At 30.4% G+C, this 20,065-nt stretch overlaps 1 protein-coding gene across 1 annotated transcript in view; it reads right to left on the bottom strand.

The window, feature by feature from the left end:
• Lrriq3 (leucine rich repeats and IQ motif containing 3) overlaps positions 1-20,065 on the bottom strand; it is a 198,521-nt gene that overhangs the window by 60,889 nt on the left and 117,567 nt on the right. The window contains exon 6 of the mRNA XM_047566903.1: positions 2,757-2,883. Within this exon, the coding sequence (XP_047422859.1) occupies positions 2,757-2,883 (127 nt within the window). The remainder of the gene's footprint in view (positions 1-2,756; positions 2,884-20,065) is intronic.

The raw sequence follows: 20,065 nt of genomic DNA, 5'->3' as shown, positions 1-20,065 counted from the left end.
ATGAAAATAAGCAATCAATATGAAGACTGGTGCTTGCTGTGTTGGCAATACCTGGTAATACTGGCAACTCAGGAAGTTGAGGCAAGTAAATTGCAAATTGGAGGCAGACTTGACAATTTTGTGAGAACTTGTATCAAAATAAAAATAAACGAATGAGAAAGTTAGTTAGTTACAAGTGTTGACCAGGATGTGGAAAAATTTGTACTCTTGTACACTAGTTGGTAGGAACATAAAATGGTACAGTTGCTGTGGGAAATAGTATGGTAGTTCCTACAAAAAACAGAAAACAGAATTATCAAAGCTGGATGTAGTCACATTCACCTGTAGTTACAGTAACTTGGGATACTGAGGTTGGAAGATCACTTGAGCCTAGGAATTTTAGAACATCCTAGACACCATAGTGAACCCGCATTTCAAAGAGAGAGAGAGCGAGAGATAGACTCCCCTAAAGCAGGGAGTGGTTCAAAGAGATATTTCATACTCATGTTCATAGCAGCATTATTCACAATAGCTAAAACATGGAAGAAACTCAAGTGTCTATTGATGAATGAATGGGATAAGCAAAATAGGATATATACACACAAAAGAATTTTATTCAGTCTTAAAAAAGGATATCCAGATACATGATACAGCACAGATGAAACCTGAAAACATAATGCTTGAGTGACTAAAGTCAGTTACACAAGAATAAATATTGCTTAATGTCTCTTGTATGATTTAACTAGAGCAATCAAATTCTAGAGAAGAAAAGTAGATGGTGGTGCCAGGAGGTGGAACCCAAAGGATGTTCAGAGTAAATGTATGATGAATATGGAGCTTAACTTAAGGAAGATGGAAAAGTTCTGGAGATGGGTGATTATGATTGTTGCCCAATTATATGAAGGTGCTTAATATTACCAAACTGTAGAGTTACAAATGATAAATGTTTAACACAAAAATAATATAATAAAAATATCCAGAGCTGAAGGATAACATTTTTCAGATTAAAGGCATAATAAACAATAGAGAGAAAACCCAACCAATCAAATAAAACTGAAAGAAAAGTCACTTATGAAATAGTTGAATATCTGACATAACAAATATTTATTTACAGTGAGAGGTGAAAAATCAACAACAAACAGGAGTTCACACACATCAGATCAAGAACTAAATGACAACAGATGCCAAAAGTAACACTGTTGTCCAGAAAACAATGAAACAATTCTTAAAAAAGAAAACCGAAAAAGGTTCTGTACTCATATTATCAACCAAATTAAGAGTGGCATAAAGACATGCTTAGGCTTTTAAGTTAAAAAATTTACTCTCTATGCATAAGTTCTCAGTAATAGAGAAGGCCTGCCATTAAAAGAAGAAAATAAACCAAGAAAAAACATGATACAGAATCCTGGAAACAAGGGTTTCAACAGCTCAGAGAGACAAGTAAATTCTCAAAATCACAGTTGAAGTGCCAAGGTAACAGCTGTCAGAGGAAGTACAGAAATAAAATTAAAAGAGTGAAAAGATGGGATCCAGCAGGATTATCTTTTTAAAAAAGTGGTTATATTTGAATTGGCAGTGGTTTGAATGGTGTAAGGGATTTTTAAGCACATTTTCAACAAAAAAATAGTATAAGAAAACAAATATATTCCTAAAATAATGTGTGGCTCAGCTGTGAGCAATATTTGCAGAGTCATAATAAATACAACATTAAATATTAGTTAACCCCAAATAGTGATGTTAGAATTCTACTGGGAGAAGAGAGGAGGTAATTGATAAGCGTATGTGTTAGGGAAAATTTATAAGAGAATAAAATTTCAATCTTTCATGGTAGAAAATTATAGATAAAATCTAAATTTGAAAAAGATTTTTTTCTGATTAAGTCCAAATCATTTATTTTTAATTGCAATATGATAAAATTATTGAATTAAATTGCCTTGGAGTAGTAAAAAGAGTGAGTGGAGAGATATGGAGCATGGACTACTATTTTTCCTTTTACTCCATTTTGGTTTATAAGCCTAAGGGTTTAGAAGTCATATAAAAATAAAATTACATTTAAATAAAAGACTTAAGGCTTTATGAAGTATATGAAAATAATGATGAACAGATGAAATATCAAACAGTCACTGACAAATGTGGAACTGGCAGAGTGACTAGTTTCACATGTAAGAAGAAAAAAATCAATCAAGATAAGGATATACTAACATGAGTTTTTAAAGATAGAAAGAATTAAGTATTTCAGAATTAAAGAGGATCCCTTAAGAAAGTTGTTAATACCTTCAAATTATTTTACAGAAAAGGCTTTATAATTTTTTCTGTGAAACATAGTAATAAAGGAAAGAATGTTTATAACATTTTCTTAGAAAAAAATCTGTAAAAATAAAAACATGCACATTAATCACAATTATATTAATAAGATAAAATAATATTCATTTATATAACAAAAACAATTACACAGTTGAAGTAAATTTAATATCACTTTTTAATTTCAAAATTTAAGATTAACCTAATACTTCACGGATTTCTTGAAGAAGGTATAACACTGACAAAACCATACAACAGCAAAACAATTCAGTATGATTCTTATTATCATTAATTTACCAACTTACCAACACCTACACAAAATTAGGTTCTTCAAATTCATGAAATTACCTTCTGAATGTGTATATTTCATGTAATCTTATATTTATTTACAGTCCAAATCATTATTCCTAATGGATAATGTTTTAGTCATTATCAAAATATATTCATTAAATATAATTAAAATTTATACAACTTACCTTTTTGAAAGAGATGTCTTGATTTTTTTGATTTCCTGCCAATATCTTTTGTTTTCAATCCATATAAAATGGAAGAAACATTTTTTCTCTGTCCACTAGCTTTTTTAAAATCAAGAGGATATATATTCTGTGAAAATAAAATAAAAGCACTGATAGCATCTCATATGTTTTAGAGTTCCCAAAGAGCTTTCACATGCATTATGTAATATTTTGATTGTCTAAAAAAAAAATCTGGAAAGTAGGTAAAGAAAAAATGAAGAAAACTCCCTTCTATATTATTTTGATAAACTCCTTTCTACTAATAGTTAATAATATACCTTAGACAAAGGTACAAAGGAGATGGAGGAAAAGGGAGACTCAGGGTGCCATAAGGAGTAACAATGAAACACAATATAGTGTTTACCCAGAAAGTCTAAAGGAAGGTTTAGAGAAAGAAAAATTATTTCACAGAACAATGAAGGAAGTAACATAACCTGGAAAAGGAGGGACGGTAACACAAGAAGAATGTGGTAGGGGTAGTCAGCATAATTACAAGTCTTAAAAGTTCAAGTGGATCAGATATGCCTGGGAGGAATAACAAGTTGAAGAGGAGCTTCATCAGGAATGGGGACATTGTCTAATGTAAATTGTATAATGTCTGTATTGTAATGTTCTAGTAACACTGCTCTTTTTCTCTTCACATTTCACCCAGGCTATTTCAGAAGTTTTATCAGGTCATGAGGAAATCAACTCTATTTTATTGCACCACATTGCTTCTATCCTCAAAGTTTTATCATCATTCAAGAGAGATACTACTCCATGTCTACATTTCAGTCTGGAAAATGGAGGAAGAGAACATTTTAAAAGGGCACAGTCATATGTCTTAAGAATACCTTTTCTGAGATTCTCCAAATGACTTCTACTAAAGATCTCATTGACCACTACACTTACAAAGGAGAGGGTAAGGAATATGGCCTTTATGCAGGGAAAAAAAGAGGGAGCATTGGAATAAAATTGAGGGCCTCTTACCAAGAAGAAGGGAAGGAAAAAAAAGGATAAATAACAATAGGCAAATAATAATCTCTGTCGCACATAGAAAAATCAGAACCATAGAAGGATGTATATGTTTGTACATTGAAAGACTTTTGCAGGATAATGTACTTTCCTTGATGAGAAAAACTGATCTAAATTCTAAAGGCTTAGCAAATATTATCTTCAGCTAGATGCTTGCTTTTGCATATTTGTTTATGTAACACTTACATACAGCTTATCATCTGCCATTATTTTAAGCTCTTTACAGATATTAGCTCATTTAATACTCAAAATAACCAGGAGGTGAGATTTTCACACTGAAAGCTCTCATAGACATCTTTATTCAAGAGAATTAAAGTTATATATTTCCTATCATAGCTGACAGGATTTTGAAATAGAGAATTTATTCTCACATTTCCATCACTACTTTTAATTTTTTATTTCTTCTAATTAGTTATACATGAGAGTAAAATGCATTTATGTATTTTGATAAATCATACATAAATGGAGTATCATTTCTCAGTTTTTTTGATTGTACATATCATAGGATCACATTGGTCATGCAGTCATATACATACATAAAATAATGTCTATTTATTCTACTATCCTTCTTACCTCCATACCCCTTGTATACTTATTCAAATCTCCTTTATTCTTTTATTCTACATTTTAAAGAAAAGATACTTGGATATGTTTTCTATACACCACACAATATAGATATAGTTAATTAAATTTCTAGACTTTCTATCTTTTAAATTGTAACATGGTATTCTCTAATTTATCTTATTGAAAACTATTTGTCTCTGCAATGATTCAGAGGGTTAGGATGTTTTACTGTTCATTGCAGGTACTAAGTATTATCTTTCATGAGTTAATCTCAGGGTTTATTGGTCAGTGAAATATCTTTCACTCATCAACTCTCAGATGATTTCTTTTTAGTATTTACATGACAAAATCACTATTTTTGCTAGAATACAAATAAGCAGGGTACTTTAGAGTTCAATGATGTTCTTTAGACTTCATATTTAGAAATTTTTCTTAAGGTTACCAAGAATAATTATAACTCATAATATCAAAATGTGACATGATTTTAAGTAATGTTGAGTCTGTTTTCAAATAAATATTTTTATTTCTGTTAAATAAATATGACAAAAATAGCATAGAACACTATATTGCAATTAAATCTGTAACAAAAAACACCAAATGCTTTTGTAGCCTCAAATTTTCTATAAATCCTTTTCAAGTTATGGCATGATTTCTGAATCTTCTTACTTCTGTGAATATTGCTCTATTTTGATAACTTCCCTGTCTTTTCTTCCCTACAATTCATCCCATGTTAAAAAAATCACTTCAAACTCCATTTGAACCATGGAAATGGTCTTTTAGATACCACATTTTTATCCTACCCATGAGAAATTAATGCATGTTCTCAACAATTCTGTTTTCACAGTATTTATTCCTTTATGTTGCCTCTGAAAACACTTTGTCAAATTCAAGATGCCTTATCTCTAAACAAAGTTAATTTACAGAATCATGAAATTTAAAAGACTAGAAATTAAGTAGTTAGTAAATTTCTTTTCAAAATATCTTTTCTTTAGTTCCCCCATTTATCCCTTTTCATGTATTCAACCATCATTGTTTGACATAATTTAAAATAATTTCCTTTACATTACTAAAGAAAAATGGATTACAAAGATTTCATATGTTATAGCAGAATAAATCTGTAGTAAGATGATCAGTTAGTCTAGATCCCTAAATAAACTAAAACTTACATGAGCTACCTGATTAAGAAAAGTCTCAAAACTAAAGCTTACACAAGCTATCAACATAAGGAAAATGAACTTTTCTGCTATATATATTTCAAGAAGAAAAAGAAATAATGTGACCATTTATTGATTGATCTCTGAGACCACGGAGAAAGAAAAGCTGTCAGAAGACTGAGACCGATCTAATAAAGATTTTGTTTTCAATAGCAAAAGTGTATTCTATCATTTATAGCATCCTAATCCTCACACTTGTCTTTAATTGTTTTAGAAACTATTTTAAGAATATATTGTAGCATTTCACCAAGGAACATAATTAGATGACAACAAATTAATTGCATCAGATATAAATTCATTTTTAACAGGGTCAAGTTAATTCAGTTCAAATATCTGTGGTATGGTAAACCTAAATTCAGCAATATGTTTGATATATCTTTCATTACTTAAAATATTACAAAATGATTAGGTAGAGAGCCTGAGTGATCACATGGAAAAAAAGTAAGGATTAACAAAATGATACAACTCTGAAGGAATATGTATAATTGCATTATAAACAGATCTGTTCTCAACCGTATCTCAATCAATTTGTATATGTATGTTTGGACCCAAAATACAAAAGAAATGCTTATTGAATTTTCAGAGGAGATGGTAAAGGAACAAAATCACTTAACACCAGACAGCAGTCTAAAACATGGCATGTCCACAGACTGGAGCCAGGGTCAAATTAAATAGATGCATCTAAGTAGGAATAGATATCACAGGTGGGCACAATATACTTAATCACTTGAATACATGATATGATCTAAAGCATGAATGATAAGAGACCCAAAGTATTTCATTTAAGAGTAAACTAATTAGAAATCCATTGTATACAATGTGACCCTAATGTAACCTATATTATTTCTTTTAGAATGGGAAAAATAACAAACTTTTCCTATCACTTCTGATCAAACAGTGATAGTTGATACATTGTGTCAAACCAGAGAAACATACTTAAAGTTTGTAGAAAACTCTGAACATGAAAAGAAAGATGTCAACCCCCTAAAGTATTGTGCAATTAAGCCCTATATAGGTCATGTTTAAGTCTAAAGTAGAGAAAGTTAACAGAGAGATTTAGGCCCCATTTTCTTATGACATACATCTTCCTCATCTTGAAAAATATTCTTCTATTCAAACCAGAAAAAATTCTGTTCTATAACCTTTTTATGAAACTGTATATCTAAGTCATTAGCAAATCTTGGCAATTTTACCTTCAAAATAGGTTTCAAATCTGTTCAATTCTTTCCATTTCTACTGTTCTTTCTCTAAAGTTAAGATTATCTCTTCCCAGTCAAAGTCAAGCACAAATACCTTCTGTTAGCATATAGTGTACAGGATACATTTACATGGATCAACTTGTAAAACGGATCATGTTTCTTTTTAGCTTTCAATGTGGTTTAAAAGTGGTACGTCTTTACTGTGAGGTACAAAATCTCAGCAAAATGTGGCCTGCTGTGGTAACTTATCTCATGCTACTCTTGACTTGGTTCATTATACTCCTGCACTCTGGATTTCAATCAGTCTCCTGAAGGCACCCCAAACAAAATAAGCTATGCATGCTTCCAGTCTTTATTCAAACTCTTCCCCCTGTCTGGAACACTCTCTTTCCCATACTTCACATTATTAGCTCCTATTCTTCTGGTCTGAACTTTAAATATTATCTCTCAGAAAATCCTATAGCAACCTTGTGAAAAATAATCTCCTTCCTATTTTTCTCTACTCAATGTCCTACTTGTTTTGATTATAACATTTATCATGACTTTATTTGCTTGTGTACTTGGGTTATATCTTTTTCTCCTAGAATCTAGTTCACAAGGACAAAATGTTTACTCAGAACTGAGAATGGATTATGGCATTCATCAAATAATAATTATTTGTCAAATTCTGAATAAACAGTGCCAAAGAGAAATGTAATAAAGAGTGGATGGAAGTTTAGGAACTTTAGTTCAATAATATAAAATGGACCTCCATGTTTTAGAGAAAAACCAATAACCAGAAATAATTTTAAAAGAAATTCATATCTTTTATTTTTACATGACTTTATGACACTTTCAGCATTCTTTTATTTCTGAAGTCTTTCACACCTTACATTTACTCCAAAGCTTTTCACTTAGCAACTCTTCACAATGCTCATATTTTTCTTCTATGCTCTTTATCATATACATCAACTTAGACTCTCCAGAATTTTCTAGGATCTCTTCTAATTGACCAGTTCCTGAATTTGTCACATGAACACAAAAGCATAAACATAACCATCTGGTAGGAATAATTATATCTTTCTCAGACACATATCTCTACCCATTCTGTTGATTCTACATCAAAATAAGCCAAAGAACCAAAATAGTAATGAAGAGATTGTCTTACATGGTTTAGAGTGAAGAAGCTAAGAAAAAATTGTCTATACAAGGTTTGGAAGTGGGAGAGACATGCATGTATTAATAAATCTCATCCAATCATAATATGAAAAAAACTTAAGACATTGCTAAAAATGGGAATAAATTAACTGAGGATCAATGGTGTTCCATGTAACTGACAAACCACATATGTACCTGATTGTAATAAAAATAAAATGGATGCTTGTACTAGATATTTTTCCCTAAGAAAGATGATAATTTATTATTTAAAGTTTGAGAGTAGATGACAGTGGTAACAGTTCCCTCTATCTTCTTTCTAGACCAAGAGTAAATATTTTATACTGAACTCTTCTATCTCCAAACCTCAAGATATATTTCAGCTTTTCAAGCTTTGCTTACCAATTTCTCCTAATTAGTATTCCTTAACATTGTAGTTTTGCTTTCACATTTTGTGTTATGCAAATCAAATCCCTTTCACTTTTAAAGGAAATTGCAAGTTTTTGATCAAAGCAGTTTCACAAAGAACCACTGTTATCCTATTCCTGCACTATCTATGCCTAAACGAACATTTGCTTTGTAAATATTATACATTTTTCATTACAAATAGGCTGTATTTCAAAGATCATCTCAGAAACTTCTTTAGAGTCACAGTAATTCTAATTAGGATCCCATTCTTATGGTTGTACATGATGTGGAGTTCGGTGATTGTATTCATGTATGAACAGAGGAAAGTTATGTCCAATTCATTCAACTGTCTTTCCTAATTAGAATACTTTATACTCCATGTATATATAATATGTCAAAATATACTCTACTCTCATATTTATATAAAAAGAATAAAAATAAACCATTAAAAATAATTACCAAGAATACAAGCAGGGGCTGGGAATACAGCTCAGTTAGTAGAATGCTTGCCTTGCAAGCACAAGGCCCTGGGTTCAATCCTCAGCACCGAAAAAAAAAAAAAAAAAAAAACAAGAATACAAGCAACAATAAACATTGGTGAGGATGTGGGGAAAAAGGTACACTCATACATTGGTGGTGGAAATGCAAATTGGTACAACCATTATGGAAAGCAGTATGGAGATTCCTCAGAAAACTTGCAATGGAACCACCATTTGACCAGTTATCCCAATCCTCAACATATACCTAAAGGACTTAAAATTAACATACTACAGTGACACAGGCACATCAATGTTTATAGCAGCTCAATTCATAATAGCTAAACTAGATGCCCTTCAACAGGTGAATGGATAAATAAAATGTGATAAATATATATATATATTATACATATATATCACATATATATAAAATCACATATATATAATCACATATATATATCTATATGATGGAATATTACTCAGGTTTAAAAAAGAATGAAATTCTGGCATTTGCTGGTAAATGAATGGAGTTAGAGAAAATCATGCTAAGTGAAACAAACCAAACCCAAAAAAGGTAGAGGAGAGTGAAGGGAGGGTTGTGGCATGGGGGAAGGAATGACAGTAGAGTAAAACAGACATTATTATCCCATGCACATATATGACTGCGCAACTGATGTGATCCTACAATATGTATAATCAGAAAAATGAGATTATACTCCATTTATGTATGATCTATCAAAATTTATAAATGCATTCTATTTTCATGTACAACTAATTAGAACAAATAAAATAAATTTTAAAAATTTTTAATTAAAGATTAAAAGATTAAAAAGAACCTAAAATTAAAAAAAAAAAAACACAGTAATTCACCAGTCATTTGGCATTCTATCTCCCGCTTTGTTCTCTTTTCTATTTTCAGCCAATACACTTTTTTTAAAGTGCTAATCCAGATCTTAGGTTTTCCAGATAATACTCAATGGGATAACTTTGGAAGTAAAACACAAATTAAAACTGTTCATTTGTCTCAATGAAAAAATTTAGCTCTACTGTTTGGCATCAGTCTCTCATGAAATTAGAAAGCAAACCTTTCAATATAAAGGAGGCTAATGTATAGTGATAAACTTATGATAATCAGATAGAATTTTCCTCAAAGTGTTTAATCTGCAGGTAGCATTTGAACCCTACTTTCAAGAGTCAATGCTGGTTAACAGGAAAAACATAAAGAAAGGGACAAGGTTTAAAAATAGTGTTTTATGATAAATAATTACTTTTGAAGATATTACCCTTTAAATAATCTGGCAGGTTTAACTGACTTGAAAAATTGTTACTACCTTGCATTTGATCCTAATCTTAATTTGTCTTAACAAAGTAGACTAGAAACTATAACACTCTCAATGTTTAAGGAAGAAAATTCACAAAGGATGACCTAGATAAAAAGAGAAACATGACATTTTATTTTTATATAAAAAGTAGTCAAGAGAAATGAGGTTGCCTAAATATGTTTTCTGTAAATGTCCAGTTTAAGAACACATGGGGGGGAAAGGGAATCATAGAAATCTTATGCAGCCTCAGTTAATGCTAGTTTGTGAATGTATAATAATTGGTATCATGTAGAATAAGTTTTAAAAAAAGATATGAGGAAATTTCAGTGTTAGTTTTATTGAAAACTCAGTTTTTTTTTTTTAAATCTCTCCGGAAAGGCATTGGTTTATATTTATCTATATGGAATGCAATTCCATTTATAATCCTATCTTGCTTTTTTATGACATCTTCATAACATTGTCTAATAGCCCATGTACTTTATATAGGATGCACTTTTATCTGAAATGTCTGGGACCAGAAGTGTTTCACATTTTGGAATATTGTATATATATATATGTGAAAAGATACCTTATTGAATGAATCTGATCATGAAACATATTTATTTTTCATAATACCTCATAGACATAACCTAAAGGTAATTTTATATAATATTTTTAGTGCAATTGCATTTTGTCTACAACCCATCGTAAGAGGTCAGGTGTGTAATCATACTCACAGCATCCTTCAGGTACTCAAAAAGTTTTGAACTTTGGAACATTTTGGAATTTGGATTTCAGATCAAGGATACTTGAACCCTGAAATAACTGAGAATAATTCTGTATTTGGTTTACCTAAAGAGCACATTTTAGAAAAAGTATAGCTCTTCCTCCTTTGCATAAAAATGTTGTTAATAACTTTTAAAGTATTTATTGCATCTGGCCTGATGTCAATCATGTATATTTTTCACCCATAGGAGAAATTATTCCTTTTGAGGATTGAGACTGTGACTTTATTATCCCAATATCCCTTTAACAATTTGATGGGATTCATCAACCTCTGTTGTAATATCAACTGAAAAATAACAGGAGAGGATGGGAAATCTGATTATTTATTCAAATAAGATGTATCAAGAGCCAACTATCTCTATGGTACAATGTTAAGGCCTAGGTACAAAGCTATTTGAATATTTAAATTATATTCTCAACTATTTCATAGCTCTTCGTGTAGATGTGGAAAGATAAAACACTGAAACTGAGAAAAAAACAGTAGAAAGTAGACTAAATGGTAACAAAACTCCTGATTAAGCAGGAATTTTATTAACCCTCATATTTTAGCACAATTGGTTAAAATAATACTTTTCAACTAGTAAGTCTAATAATTTTAAAGTGAAACGAAAAATATAAGTTAATATTGCTAAGGAATCTTCAAATAAGACAAGTTTATAGGGTGATGTAAAATTTAATGATAGATAATATAAAACAGAATTTTCAGGTGAAGAAAAAATATCTGAAAATCAAAATATGTAGCTTGAGAGACTATATTTTGAGGTATATTTGAAAAATGTCTTTGTTTATGAAAATAGGAGAAAAGAACAGCAGTTTGGTGCTGTCAAAATTTTGATAATGTTTAGGGTGTTTTTCTTTAACCCAGACACTTTAAGCAAATCCAGCACTTTAGAGCTTATAGGTTTTAAACTGGAGTTTGAATCTTAGGAGGGATTTATATTATTCTTAAGGAAAACATCTCAATGAATTAACATGATATCCCTATGCATAATTATGTTTCTAAAGTATAGCATGTTACCAGCTCCTTGAGTATGCTTTAGAACTGAATTATTGATAAACTACCAAACTGACTCATATTTTCTAAAATTGAGGTTTTATAATCCTGCAACTTGGAATAATATACTCATTTTGGAAGTTTGAAATATATGTAAATGCTTCTTCACATTGCTTTTATTACAATATTAAGGCCTAAAAAGACTATTTTAAAAAAGATTGCTTCAAATGTAGTGTAGTTATGATTCTTCCCCCTAAATATCACATATATCCCAGGAACTGCAGGAACTCTTTTGATCTAAAGATACATTACATAAAAATGTGAAATAGAAATACACATTTGTGTGCACATGGTGTGTGTGTGTGTTAAATTTCCTGAGGCTCAGTAAAGTGTTCAGTGACCCCAAGTATACATTTGCAAGTTTTACAGTTTCAGTGCAAATCTCAGTCTCTCCAACATCACAGATTATTCACCACAACTTCTTTAACAGCCCCAAGCATGCAATTCACTTAAGAAATATTTCAGGAAATGCCCATTTGTAAGTTAGTTACGTGCAGTCCAATATCCCTGTGACTGGATAAAATGACTCAAAACTATAGTTGGTAGCAGCATAAAATGGCAACTGAGTAAAATCCTTTGGCAATCATCTTCAGACACATCAAATTTAACAGCTGTACACATACCAAACTACTTTCACAAGAGGTTTGGATATCAGGTGAGAGATCCTGGTGCCTGCTTTTAGAATAACAAAAAGAAAAGACATACTGAAGTAGTAAAGAAAGAAGGAGTTGCCTTCATCACTCCTAAAAAACAATGAAAATAATGAAACAAAGTGCAGGTTCTTTAAAACTATAAACAAAATAGGCAAACCTTTTCCTAGACAAATTAAGAAAAATAGAAGGCTTAAATAAAATCAGAGATAAAAAGGGAGACATAACAAATGACACCACAGAAATAAAATCATTAGAGATTTTTATGGACAAATAAATTCCAACAGATTTGATAACCTAGAAGAAATTCACAAATTTCTAGACACATACACATAACCAAGACTAAATTATGAACAAACCAATAACACTTAGTGTATTGAATCAGTAATGAAAAGTATTGTAATCAAAGAAAAGAACAGGACCAGATGAATTTACTGCAGAACTCTACCTACCATTTAAAGAAGAACTAATATAAAGAACTAATATCAAGTCTCCTTAAGATATTCCAAAAAGTAGTATAGGAAGGAATTCTTCCAAATACATTCTACAAAGTTAGAATTACCCTGATAAAGAATAATCCAAATTAGAAAATTATAAACCAATTCATGTACATGCAAAAATCCTCAAAAACTAGTAGCAAGTCAAATCCAACAGCATATCAGAAAGATCATATATCATGATCAAGTGAAATTCATTTGAAGAATGCAAGGATGGTTCAACATATGCAAATCAATAAACAAGATGCTTTCCATCAACAGGTCAGACAAAAAACATATGATCATCTCAATAGAGGCAGAAAAGGTTTTGATAAAATTCAACATGTCTCCCTTATAAAAATCCTGAGCAAAGTAGGTATAGAAGGATTGTACCTCATCATAATAAAGGCCATTTATAATAAGCTAATGACTAAAATTGTATAGAATGGGGCAAAGCTAAAAGGTTTCTAAGATTTGGAACAAGTCAAGAATTCCCACTTTCACCATTTTAACATAGGGCTAAAAGTCCTAACCAAGTCAATCAGGCAATCAAGCAGAAGAAAGAAAATAAAGGATAACTAAATTTAGAAATAAAGGTTCAAACTGTCACTGTTTGTGTAAACATTATCTTGTAAGTACATAATCTCAAAGACAACACCAAAAAGTATTGGAATACTAAATGAACTCAATAAAGTTGCAGAATACAAAATAAACATCCCAAAATTAGTAGCACTGTTATAGGTCAATATCAAATTCTCTTAAGTAGAAATGAAGAAAGAAATCCAATTTAGAATAATAACAAAAGCAAATAAAATACCTAGGAATAAATTTAATGATGAGTTGAAAGCTCACTGTAATGAAAATTATAAAATGTTAATTAAAGAAATCAAAGATGATAAAAAAGATACCTCATGTTCATGCATTATAAGAATGATTAAAATATCCACAGTACACAAAGCAATCCACAGTTTCAGTGCAAGTCTATAAAAAGTTTAGAAGTAAATCCACACATCTAAATATGGATTAAATATGGATTAAGAAGTAAATCCATATAACTTCTAGACAAAAGTTCTAAAAACATGCATTAAAACAAGAACAGTCTTCTTGATAAATGGTGCTGAGAAAATTAGATGTCTGCCAGCAGAAGAATGAAATTATACCTCTATTTCTCTCAATTTACAAAAATTACCTGAAAATAAATCTGAGACTTAAACATAAGACCCAAAACCATAAAAATACTAGAAGAAAATATATGGACAAAGAGTATTTGGAGAAAATCACAAAAGCACAGGAAACAAAAAGGAAAGAAAGAGAAGACAAAGAAATAAAAAGGAAAGACAAGTGAGATTATATCAAATTACAAAGTTTCTTCACAGAAAAGGGACCAACAGAGTGAAGGGGCAACCTAGAGAAAATATATACCAACTGTATATTTGAAATAGTATAACAAAAACAATCGAATTTTAAAATGGGCAATAGACCTTAATAAATATTTCTCAAAGACCACCAAGTATGTGAAAGAATGCTGAACATCACTAACCATCAAATAAATGCAAATCAAAACCATAATGATATATCACCTCACCCCAATAAAATTGTGTTTCTTTTTCAAAAAGACTAAAGATAACAAGTGCTGGTGAAGATGTGGAGAAAAGGGAAGCCTCCCACCCTATTGGTAAAAATATAAATGAGTATAGCCATCATGGAAAATAGTACGGAGGTTCCTCAAAACTTAAAATTAGAACTACCATATGAGGTAGCAATCAGATTCCTGGGTACAAATTCACTGGAAATGATATCCATGTGTCAAAGAGATATCTACATACATTCACTGCAGTACTATTCACAATTCCTATGAAATAGAACCAATATAAGTGTCCATCAAGTGATGAATGGATAAAGAAAATGTGGCACATGTAAACAATGGAATACTATATTCAGCATTAATACTATTCATCCATTGTGACATTAGTGGAAAATAGAGATCATTATGTTAAATGAAATAAGTCAGACAGAGAAAGACAAGTACTGTAGGATCTCCCTCATATGTTGAATTTAAATCATTTAGTCTCAGAAGTTGAGAATAAAATGGGGATTACCAAAGACCAGGGAGAGTGGGGCAGGTTAAAAGATAGGGAAAGATTGATAAATGGATATTAAGTTGTATTTAGATAGGAACAAGAAGTTTTCACTATAAAGCAATGATAATTTTTTGAGAAGATAAGAACATTTAATATGATTTAAATACTACCCAGTGTACACATTTTAAAGCATCATATGTTCCCCAAAAACATTTACAATTTTTATATTTTTATGTATACCACTATAAAATAAAATTAATTATTAAAACTAAACTTCAATCGCCAAATTTGCAAAGACACAAACAGATCAATTTAGGGTTTCATAAACTATTGAAATCAGCATTATCAGAATCATGTATATTTTATTAATCAACATTTAACCATAAAGGAATGCCTACTATTCACTATGAGTCTCTCCAGGCTTTTCTAGGTGAATATTGTCATCAAAACCCATGTGTAGAGGAATATTTTGCAAATTACCTTAGGTAAACTACAGAGCAGCATCAGTGTGATTCAATAGTTAATATTTTCTTCTTAAATCATGCTAGCTGAATGTATTTTGTGATGTATAGATTTGTCAACAACAGAAATATTTCCATTAAAGGCTTAGCTCAATATTGAAATACACCGAAATAGTTGAAAAAGTTTAGCTTGAATAAATCAAAATTTATCCTAAGTAAATGATAAAGAATGGTTATTTTATTGATTTTATAATCTTGTTTATTATAAGATGGACAGCTTAAAAGAGGTGCATTAGCAGTCTTCGCAACACAATATTTGTTTGATCATATATTTCATTCAATTAAAAAATGGTAATATCAGTTTTCTTGTATGAGGAAGTAAATGCTTTCATGAACATTTATATGTAAGTTTTAGCTTCTTAAAGTATGCTGACATGGATGAATTTCTACGTGTATTTCTCTTTTCAAACTTTACACTTATCTTGTGTGTACAGCTGATATCCCTAGTGTCCAGAGACAGATTTTCATCCTGTTGTCCAGGCAATAATGTGCACAATTCCTTTTGACATTGATGAAAGGTGAATACACACATCCAGCCCACTTCAGTGAAAATTGACCCATAATTTTGTTTTATCCTGAAGAAAAATACAGTAATAAAGTTTAAAGATGGGAAAAAAAATGTTTAACTCTTCAGGTGAACCATTAGTTAACAACTATCTGCAAACATTACATTTCATCTTAGGATAGTAAGCGCAAGATTATGACTCTTTAAATCACAGCAAAGAATCTAAAATTGAATTTTAACATTTCAATGAAATCAAAAGTTAAAGTTCAAAATAAAAGCATTTTTTACATTATTCTGTCTCTACTGTCAACATTTTTCCTGTGAAATAAATGTATATATTTCCTATAAATATTTAGTAGTTGAAAATAAATACTTATTTCCCACAAGATGACTACACAACGAAACGTATGGATCTTGCATGAAGTTTATTGGTATATCTAAACTAGTATTTTCAGGATTATACCAGAATCCTAAATATTGGGGGGAAATGATGGAATGCTGATTCAGATCAGTTGCTCTAATACCAAGTATCTTACCTGTAATAGTAGTAAAAGGAACATGATATGAAAAGTTAAGGTTATCTACCAAAACATTTTTGTTTTCTCTAGTAATCCTTAAGGATCTACTACTCATTAATTTAACTATACAATTTAATTTCAGTTATTAATATTATCAGCCTGTAGAATTTCTAAAATAATAAGCTTTACTGTAAAGATGACAGTATATAATAAATGCTTAATCTTCTTTGTCTTTGAACGGTATCTAAGTTCTAGTATAATAGGATCAGCAATAAAATTGGTTTTAGTTTCATAATTCATAACTTTATGTCATTGTTTTGACTTGCATCTTATTTTAAACTATTTTCTTTCAATGATATTCTTTATTCTTCCTACTGACATAAAGACCTCAATGATAAGTTGCTATTAGATACTATTTTCATCATAGTGCAGCGGATTAATATTCTCAGAAAATATACACGAATGACTCAGTTATAAGTTATAACTCAAAATAATTTACCAAGAATTTGAATTACATTTCTTTTAAATATAACAGATAGTATTTTAAATAAATATTTGTTGATTGCCTCCTATGTGCATATCACTGTGGTAGGTAAAGGATGATGAAGAGAAATAAAATACAATCTGCCATAAGTGGCTTTATATTCTTAAATACATTGACATAAAATAGTCATCTTGGAAGAAAGCAGGGTATAAATAAACTTTAAAAGACACATGCATAGGATATATATGAATAGCAATATTCCAATTAAGTCAGAGAAACTTATTTCCCCCAGTAGTAAAAAAGAACTTTATTAAAAGAAATCAAATCTTCATTTCAGTTTACATCAGGAGCTAAATCCTTTTATTTAATGCTACAAGTTAAAGTGAAAAGTAAAACAAACAAAAAGGTACATTCTGGAAATATTCACATTTCTAAATAAATGGAAGGAAGAATAGGTGCCAGAAAGGAGGTTTTCATCTTAGAGCCAAGAACTTAAGGTGAACTAGCAAAGGCCTGTTAGTGCCTACTTTGAGATTGAGACTGTTTCATAAACATAACTGTAGGATAAAGGCAATGTTGTAGAATGGAGGTGAAGTGGAAGAGAACACAAAGTGATGCTTTTCTACATTAAGCCTATTTATGACAATGAAGAGACTGCTCTCAATAAATGGCCATCTGATCCACAGGAGTTAAGGTCAAATAGATTAATTCTAACAAATTTAATTTCTTGTACTGGAATCTTTCACAATGTGCAGGTATGACTCTCTTTTGAGGGAAAGGCTTCTGATATAAATATGTTTTCTGTTTTATTCTTTTATGCCTTTGGAGCTACTAAATCTCCAACATACAGAGCCTCCTCTAATAATTATAGACCCTCTGATAGGAGACAACTAAACCTCTCAGATGAATACTTAGAACTCCCTTTTAATTTACCTTTGCTGATAGCCTAACTAATCATGTTGATATTTAGGTTTCTAACTCAATTTCAGTCTCATATATTTCTGCCTTTGCAATATTTCCTGGTCTCTTGCAATTTGACATTTCCCAAGATGCCATCAATCCATCCAGTCATTTAGTTCCAGTTTTCTTCTTAAGACAGTATGTTAGAATAGTGTCTCTGTCTGTATATTGTATCTCAGTATAGACATTTTTTAAAATGTGAGGTTGACAATACAGTTTCACTAAGTTAGACTTATAATGGAATGTCAAAAACAAGATATAAAAAATAATTAACTTAATAGAGATTAGAGAAAAATAATTAGAATTTTATGTAATATGGAATTCAAGTAATCAAAACTATAACATTCTTTAGTGTTTCCCATGAAAATTCAATGATGTAAACAAAAAGTCAAGTAGATAGGCGTTTTTCTAAATTATTATTTTACCATTTGATAAAATTGAAAATAACTAAAATGAAGAAACTAACACAGCACTATTATTTATAGCACTTCCATATTTTTCATTTGAACTTATTATTTGTATTTTTGTAAATTCTTTTTCTCTTTTTGAATACAAATATAATTTTTGTGACCTCTATGGAGTCATAATGAATCAGGTTTCAAGTTAGATTATCTATAAGTATCTACAAACTCATTTAAAAAATAAGTTAAAATTCTTTTATAGTTCATCTGGAAGAGAAGAATATTAACAATTAGTAGGCTCATATTTCTCAGAGTACAGTTTAGTTACTTCCAGATCTCAAGAAATAATGTACAATATATACACAGTTGATAGTAGTAGTAGGAATAAGACACAATCATGAGGACCTATTAACATTTGATTTTATAATCAACAAAAAATAAATCAGATTTTGGTCTCCAATATACTCTTAAAAGAAGAGAATGTGTATAAGGTAAAAAAAAATCTGTACTACTTAATAAGAATAAAAATTTAGTAACAGAAAGAAAATCATCAAATAAGAGAAATAAAATTTGGAGAATAGAGGCATCCATATCTAGAATTGGTAAAATGTAATTGTGGACTAATTCTTATAAAAAGCTGGGTAAAAGATGTTTTTAAAGTCCTTTGAGAATCAAGAAACAATATCCAGCAAGACAGTAGTTTTCAGGTCAAAATTTATTAGAAGGCAAAATCCCACAGCGGCAAGCACTCATATGCTTTTGTTCAGAAAGAAAATTTGCAGAACAGAAAGAAATATGTTAAAAATGGACTATAGCACTAGTGACTCAAGATCTCAAAAGTCAAAAATCAAAGCCCATAATCACCCAGAGAGCACCCTGCACAACTTTAACTGGAAACTCTAAGAGTGGTACCACAATACAAGTAACACAGCGTCAAATCAACATTAACATCAAATGTAGAATGAAAAGTCTATAATAAACCTCAAGCTCTGAACTTCTATGTGGTTTGATATTGGTGGGTGATCCCTAACTCCTAGCAGTAGGAAATTAAAATATTATTTGAAGGAAAGTATCTTCATTTTAGAGTCCAGAATTTAGAAAAATAGTTAAAATGCAGTGAAGAATACACAAGACCCAAGCTAGTGAAATTAATAGACATCAGAATTTTCTCTCTGTGGCCCACTGATTCAAAGAATTTACCTTTGGAGCTATTATTAAATTGAAATATAGGAATTTTGGTAGAGAACAAAAGTCAGTAAGTAATCAAATAAATTTGGAGGCTCTCAAGTTTTTTAAGGAAATGTATTATCAAATAAAGTTCATCCTGAAAAAAAAAAAAAAGCTGTGTTTTCTATACTTCTTTTTTTCTTTCTATTTTTTTTTTTTTTTTTTTATTGTACCAAGGATTGAACCCAGGGGCATTTAACTACTGAGTCTCATCCCCAGCCCTTTTTATATTTTATTTAGAAACAGGGTCTCACTAAGTTACTTAGGGCCTTGCTAAGTTGCTGAGACTGGCTTTGA

This window comes from Sciurus carolinensis, chromosome 1 (genome assembly GCF_902686445.1).
Source record: "Sciurus carolinensis chromosome 1, mSciCar1.2, whole genome shotgun sequence".
Taxonomy (NCBI): domain Eukaryota; kingdom Metazoa; phylum Chordata; class Mammalia; order Rodentia; family Sciuridae; genus Sciurus; species Sciurus carolinensis.
The sequence above is the reverse complement of the archived record's forward strand: the minus strand, read 5'-3'. Positions and strand labels throughout refer to the sequence as shown.